Raw genomic sequence first — 7,401 nt, forward strand, 5'->3', positions numbered from 1 at the left:
ACTAGAGGTAAATGCGCAGAACGATGTTTGTCAAAGATTTATTGAGATAAAAACATTAGACTATTTTACTGTGGCTTTAATCATTAAAGATAGTCATGTTGGATTTTGAGGTCAGGCCATAACAACCTTCCAAACCCCAAACTATGCCGTATTGTTGTTTTACGTGATCTGTTAGTATGCTACTTAAAGGTATGATACTTTGCTGTAAACGTTTATGGTATTATAAAGTACATCAACAGTACCATTAGAAAGGTGGAGAACTACTGGTCTATTTAATTTAGGCTCATCAACCATGGATGCAAATAGACCAAATTTGATATTACAGCGATAACTCAGACTTTTAGTCTCACTGAATAACCTGAACGTGAATAGTTAAAAAGGATGAAGTCAGATGACGTTAAAAAGTAATTAGTCGAGCCCTTTGCAGAAAGTGCAGATAAGGACGATGCTTTGAACACGTTCATTACTCAGCAATACACAACGACAGAAAATATTTCTGTCAAACGTCTGTTGGTTTGTTTTTCATAAGGCATTGAGCCGAAATGTACATTCGAAGTAAAAGTATCCTGTTTCAGATTCTAAACTAAAAATGTCATGTTGCAGACAGAAAAGAATAGAAAAAATATCTGAAAAAGGAAGCAGGTTTGTGCAGCTGGCTGCTGAATCTACTATAATGATAACAGCATACTTATTTTTATGACATGTTGGAGTCCCTCAGGTCCAAAAGCAAGAACTAGTTTTCTGCAATGACAGATTTTATTCCAATATTTCACATTAACTTTGGAAGTTGATGTCTTCCAATCAATAAATGGAGTTCAACCCAGGTGCATTTTACTCTGTGTCAAGATTAGTCGCCACAGAGGCTATACATAATCAAGGAAATGGATTTTTTCTAGAGCTGGCTCACTATCAAGTCCCGAGTGGAGGAGACAGCTGACTGGCCTTCCTGACTTGGCTTCCTGAGTTTCCTTTTCAACACACTCCTCCAAGTCACTGTATCCTCACAAATCATCTTCCTGAAGAGAAACAAAATGACCACAGGTGCAGTATGAACCCTTAAGGGATTTATGCCTTCCGTCAGAAAATATGATCTCATTTCAATGGAATCACCCAACTTGGACTGGACTGTTTCCAAGATGACATAATCAAGTGGCAAGCAGGAAAAATTGTCAAATAGCATGGTGTGTGTTTGTATGCTTTTATAGCACAAGTCACTGAATGAATTTGCTTACTACACTGAAAAGGTCTCCGGAAAAAAATTCATTTAAATTACTACAACCATTATTATTTGGATATTTAATCAGAAACCGCAAAATCTTACAAAATACTTCCTTATTTTGAATCATTTCAATTTCCTTTAATGTTCCCGACTTTCAAGAAGTTGTGACGTGCTGCCTGTGTTGCAACAACATTGCATTGTGCCGACTGAATTCTCTATCAAGGCCTCCGTTCGTCTAGTTACTGCATATTTTTGGTCTTACATAAAACACCGCGATATTTTGTAATCTCAGAGACGTTGCCGCAGAGCCAGTAAATATACTACAAATAGAAGAATCCAAAAGTCATGTCATAACAAAACTTTGCCTCAAACATCCCCTGCATTCTTTTATACTACCGTTTAAAACAAAAATCAGCCCGCAGAGGTAATGAAGTAAAACGGGCCTCTGAAGTCAAGTAGAAGATTGTTGAACAAGACAAAACTGTGCTTCCATCCACTCAACCAGGAAACTATTTAAAAGAGCTATTTAATTCATTTTATCTATATATATATAGATATATATATATAAACAATCTGCCTAGCAACTGGGTTCTTGTTATTTCACTACCTTGCAAAAGGTATTCATTAACCTTCAACAGTTTTTCATTTCAACACCTTGTCTTGGGCTGTTAGCATGCTTTGACTGCCATACAGCAACAGTCTTCATATTTGTTGCAAGGCTGACCGCTACCAGAGAGCCTTCCTGTCCAAAGTGGCTCTTTGGAGATGCTTGAATGACATAATCAATGACAACATTTATTTTCCCTTTGGGATAAAGAAAGCATTTTTGAATAGCTCCATCTTTCCATAAGCAGCTTTCCAGTCCCTGCTGAAGAACAGCATTTCCAAAGCACCACAAACATATTTCACCAAGTAAGGTTGCAAAGATTCAATATTTTTCTCTAGAAGTATTGCTTAAGGTCACACAATTCTATTAGAATATTTCTTATATTAGGTTGTTGCCGCAAAAACTATTTCTGTCATAAACACAAGGTCATTGCACAAGTGCTGGTCACACTGTACACCAATCAGGGAATTTTCCCACAGCAAGCAGTCAAAGAAATGTGGGTGACCTGCTTCCTTTAACCCAAACAAAGTTTTTCCAGCATAGGCTTCTTGTTCTTCAAATCCACTTGTTAAAAAAAGTGATTCAAAGAATCCGCTATACCCCCCGCCTCTGAGTGGGGGAGCTACGTCCTGGCTTGTTGGAATTTCTTCACATTCCTTACATTCATTTCTAATTGAGGTCTCTCTCAATGCCCCCGACGATAACAAATCATGCCGAGCACAACTGGTCGGTCACTGGTTAAACAGACAACCAGTTTGTGGCCATGTCAAACTTTCAGTTCCTGGTTCATCGCTGACGTTTCACATTTGTACATCCAAGCTCTAAAAAAAGTGTACCTTATCATTTTAGACAGGTTTAAGTCATTCAGTACCACACCATGAAACTTCATTTTTTAAAACTATACATCTATAATCTTTAGTAATGTTGAATATGGTTTTTGACAAGAATTACAGTCTATTTAACTTTGTGTAGACTTTAACTTAACTAAAATATTCCACAAATGTAATTAAGCGGCTAGATCTCCTCTTCCAAAGGCAATGCCTGTCAGAACAACCATTATAAAGTCAAGCAAATAAAATCATGGAAAAAGTCACAGATAAAAGCCACACAGTATGTTTTTCCTCTTAAGCTTAAGCTTAGTCATTTATGTGTCAGGAGACTGAGACCAAAAGCAATTACATCTCCAAACCAACTTCAATGATCTCATAACACTATCCATGTTGTAATGTTGCTACAGCAACTGGAAATAATTACAGACTCGTGCACTGATTCAGGCCACTGTTAGAAACATCTGACTATAATTGAAGAACATCCAGAGAGTCTGGTGTGTTTCATCCTCGCAGGGGGATGTTTTCATGTGTCAGGATACGATGGCCAGAGCTCAGTACAGTTTCTATATTTAAAGCTGCAGTGACTGTCTCGCTTAATCAGCTATTGCAGAACCGCATAACATTATCAATTCAAGTAAAGTCCCACAAAAGCATGTCTTTATTTTGAGTCGTATTTTCTCTCATTTAGATCTGGTCCAAACATAACTAAATTACATAATTTCTATACGATCTGAGGTCTTGCAACCAAAACAGAATAACTTAACAAGCTAATGGACATTTAAATATTTCCTATTAGTGACAATTAGTTAAATAAATGCTAAAAGCAAAAAAGTACCATATTCTTTGAGGAACTCAGTCTATGTAAGCATACTGTAAGTAGCACTTTGTAAACAGTAAAACTGCAGGTTTTCCCTGCAAGTTTCCAAAACCCAAAGGGTGTAATTACCACATAACTACATGATTAAATGATTAAGACATGGTCCTAGCAGCAAAAATAAATTTTTACGGAGTCCTAGTAGTAGTTGCTATACCTTTTAACCAACCTGACTTTCCTCCCTCAAAGAGAAAGGAAGTCAGGTTGGGTGTAGACATAAATAATGGACAATGACGGGTCAAGACCAAAGGTTTAGGAGATTTGAGAGAAACAAAGAAATGAAGCAAAACAGTTTGAAACATGCGAGGCCTATACAATCATTTATTATATCATTAAAGTACATTTATTTAAGCAGTCACATTCAAAAATTACAACTCAGAATTATTTCAGATTAAGGAATATATTTTGAGTTTTTACTTTGCTTTTTTTTTTAATTGTGTGGCCGTAGGAAGCTACATGAATTAGCAGTTTAAAGTAAGAACAGTAGAGAGAAAAAAAAAAGACATGCATTAAATGGGCCAGGTCAAGAATCGAACCATGGATAGCTGCATCGAGGACTAGAACCTTCATTGGTCTACCTGCTCTACCACTAAGTTGCAATGCAACCCTACTTCTGTTAGTTTGAATGATTACAGGATACAGTTAATGAATGCCGAAAATGTTTCTCAAAAAGCTATAAAATTACATAAAATCAAAGAAAATTGGTTTTTATCTATAAATGTTATGGCTTATACAATCATGGGAAAACTGCTGACTTGACAATTGGTCAGCAGACAGTCATTAACATTCTCCACAATGACAGTAAGTCATAAAATATCACTGCCAAAGAAACCGTTGCTCATAGAGTACTGTATTCAGGCATGCTGATTGGAAGTTCAGTGGAAGGAAAAAGTGTCTTAGAAAAAAAAAAACACGAGCACTTAAGGACTGGATTGTTGCTGACTGGGTCAAAGTCTTCAGATGTTCAGACAAAAATACATTTTGTAAGAGTGGAGAGGCACACAATTAAAGCTGCTTAAGGTCCACTGGCAAGTTTCCACAGTTGGTTGTGATTTGTTTGGATCAGTTGGGATCCATGTCACATGCTGATGTTGGTTCATTTGGTTTATAAATGGCTTTTGCTAAAGTGATCTTTAAAATGTGTCACCCTCTGACAGTGCCAGTCTGCCTTAACAAGACTGACAGGGAGAGAGCAACACACTTAGTTTGTCTCTCATGATAGACAAATAAACAGGAAATAGCATTATTTCCTTACATGGTTTCAGTGATTGCATACCAGTGTCACTGTAAAACCACTGTGGGCACAACTAATTCTAAAGATACCCAAAACTATAGCTGTTCTGCAGAAAGGGGGTGTGTTTCATGTCATGTTTAAAAAAATGTGACTGTCTGAAAATGCATAATTACTAAGAAATTAGATATTATAATTCCACTGAGGGCAGAAATGCAATATTTCGGTATGTCTAAAAGAGCTTAAAATTTTACATCTTTACCTCAATTAGGAAACACTTCAATAGCAAAGGGAAAGTAAGTTAAAAACTAAGTTATTACACAATGAAAAAAGATTTATAAGAACAATTCAGAGTTCATTCAATATTTTTGTGAAAACTGGAAATTTTCAATGCCTTGTAGGCAATAGGACCATGTTAGATTGAGAAAACCCCAGATTAGGGGTGCACCGATTGCAGTTTTAAGGCCGATCACCAATCTTTAAAAAGCCTGATCTGCCAATTCCTATACCGATTTTTTGACTGAAAAGTTGTTAAGTTGGTAACAGTGGAGTGAGTATTGTTAGCCGCACATGTGAACATCATGACCTGGTGGGCGGGTCTGTCAGTCAGCCCTCTCTCATGGCAGAGCAAAACGAGACAGTTGTTGATTTTCAGACCTCTGATTAGGTATACAAAACTGATGGATAAGATCGGTTTCTTATGCAAGTATCGGCAGATCACTGATCTCCCAAAATCAAGGGCCGATTTAAATCCAATTCAAAAATACTTTATTGTTCCTATATAAAAATTAAATGTTGTAACTCATATTAATTAAAAACTCTTCAAAGAGTTATTGTAGTTTGTAATGGTGGTCAAGAAGGATAATGTGTTGCCGTCGGTATTACAGCATTTACAGATTAATATTATTGAAATATTTGTCTGAAGCATTCGAGTTCCATTCTGCAGTGTTGGAGATCAGCTTCTGATTGAAGAACAATTACAAGTCAATTAACGTTTTGATCTATAAAAGATTGTTTGATGTTAAAAAGGTAATTACCTAGTATTTACAGGTTTCAAAGTACATATTAAAACATTTTAAATCTACACACCTGTTATTGATATACTCTTGCATTTCTATATGAATAGTTACATTAAATAACCTTGCCTCGCTATCAATTAAGTTATTTTATTCCACCACTTTATTAAAGTCTTTCTTTCATACAACTTTCTTTTATTGTTGTTTTTAGCGAACTCGTTAAAATCAGATCAATGTCATTTAGTTCTGTGTCTGATTAAGTTTAGTTCTTCTTATTGGCAGGTGTGTGTCTGGTTGTTTATGTGGTGGCTTTCGGACGGGTTCGTCCAAGGTGGCAGTGATGCCAGAACCGCCACTGTCTGTAGTTTGCCCATACCACTCAGGCACTGAACTAGTGCCTACGTAGAACTATGGCAGTCTGCTCCTCAGGAGGGCAGGGCAAGCTTTGAAGGGGAAAAAGGGCGTCACTGCCCTTTGCCCCGACTCTATTCACTTCAGGAAAAGTTTAATACCCCCCCCCCCCCCCACACACACACACACACATCTCCTCAAGGAAATTGAGGATTTTCATTCGTATTCTGGTTGATGAAGGCGTCGTGTTTTAACGCTTAATTCAATTCGAGAGTGAAAAACGTGGGACAAAGCGACAGGTAGGCAGGGCTACGACGACCCCAGCCGAGCCTGGTCGGACTTGGCTGGAGAGTTTCATAGACAGGAGGAGAGGAGGAGAAAAGTTACTCACCCGAACCAGGTTGCTAACGGCCGCCTGCACGGCGGCCACCGGCGCGGACAGATCTGGGATAGCCTTCCCGTCAACTTCACCTTCCTCGTGCATTATCACCAGATGGGATATCTGCTGAGCCACCGGCTCCAGGATACTTTCTATCGTCTTCGTGTGGAAAACCGGCATTTTGACAGTTTTCAATCTCTATCCGATAAGAACGTCCAACAACTTAGGGCAGTTTTCCCCCCCACAACAACAAGTCCTGCGAGAAAAAGCAGCTAAATCCGCAGCCAACCGCCTTTCTTTCAGCCAGAGCACAGCGTGAAGACTTCAACTACTCCTGTAAACCCATCAACGCAAAGAAAAAAAAACTCCCGAATTTAGCGTCATTCTACCATCCGACCAATCAGAGAGCGAGTAGAAAGGGAATTTCGTGTCCGATTGGTCAACTGTACTGTCGCTTAATGTTACGACCTCCCACTCCCACACCGTCGAGTTTGCTAGCTTCAGTTCCAAGTGCTCCCTAAATTACGTAATAGATCCGTATGTCCTAAAAGGGAAATATGTGTCTCCTGAAGCATTCCTCCCCCTGTACACTGAATAATCAGTAAAGTTTAAGTTTGGTACTGCGACCGCAGAAGTACAAGCTATGACTCACAGGAAATTACATCTCAATAAGAGAGGTGAGATCACATTAATCATAAATTTATGATCACGATCACCTAATAATGACACGCATTATGATTTCTCATATGCCTTTACATGATAAAGGAGGATGATTTAGTCATTGTTGCTACTCTTGTTGGTAATTGCACTACATTGCAGAATTATTCAAACTCTTGAACTTTTTCCACATTTCATCACGTTACAACTGCAAACTTTACTTAAATTTACTTGGAT

The 7,401-nt window shown here is 38.0% G+C and overlaps 1 protein-coding gene across 1 annotated transcript in view; it reads right to left on the reverse strand.

Moving 5' to 3' along the window:
- vcl (vinculin) overlaps positions 1–6,856 on the reverse strand; it is a 30,379-nt gene extending 23,523 nt beyond the window's left edge. Inside the window, exon 1 of the mRNA XM_005794606.2 lies at positions 6,520–6,856. Within this exon, the coding sequence (XP_005794663.1) occupies positions 6,520–6,687 (168 nt within the window). The 5' untranslated portion in view covers positions 6,688–6,856. The remainder of the gene's footprint in view (positions 1–6,519) is intronic.
- Between the last annotated feature and the right edge of the window lie 545 nt (positions 6,857–7,401).

The sequence above is a fragment of the Xiphophorus maculatus genome, chromosome 10 (genome assembly GCF_002775205.1).
Source record: "Xiphophorus maculatus strain JP 163 A chromosome 10, X_maculatus-5.0-male, whole genome shotgun sequence".
NCBI lineage: Eukaryota > Metazoa > Chordata > Actinopteri > Cyprinodontiformes > Poeciliidae > Xiphophorus > Xiphophorus maculatus.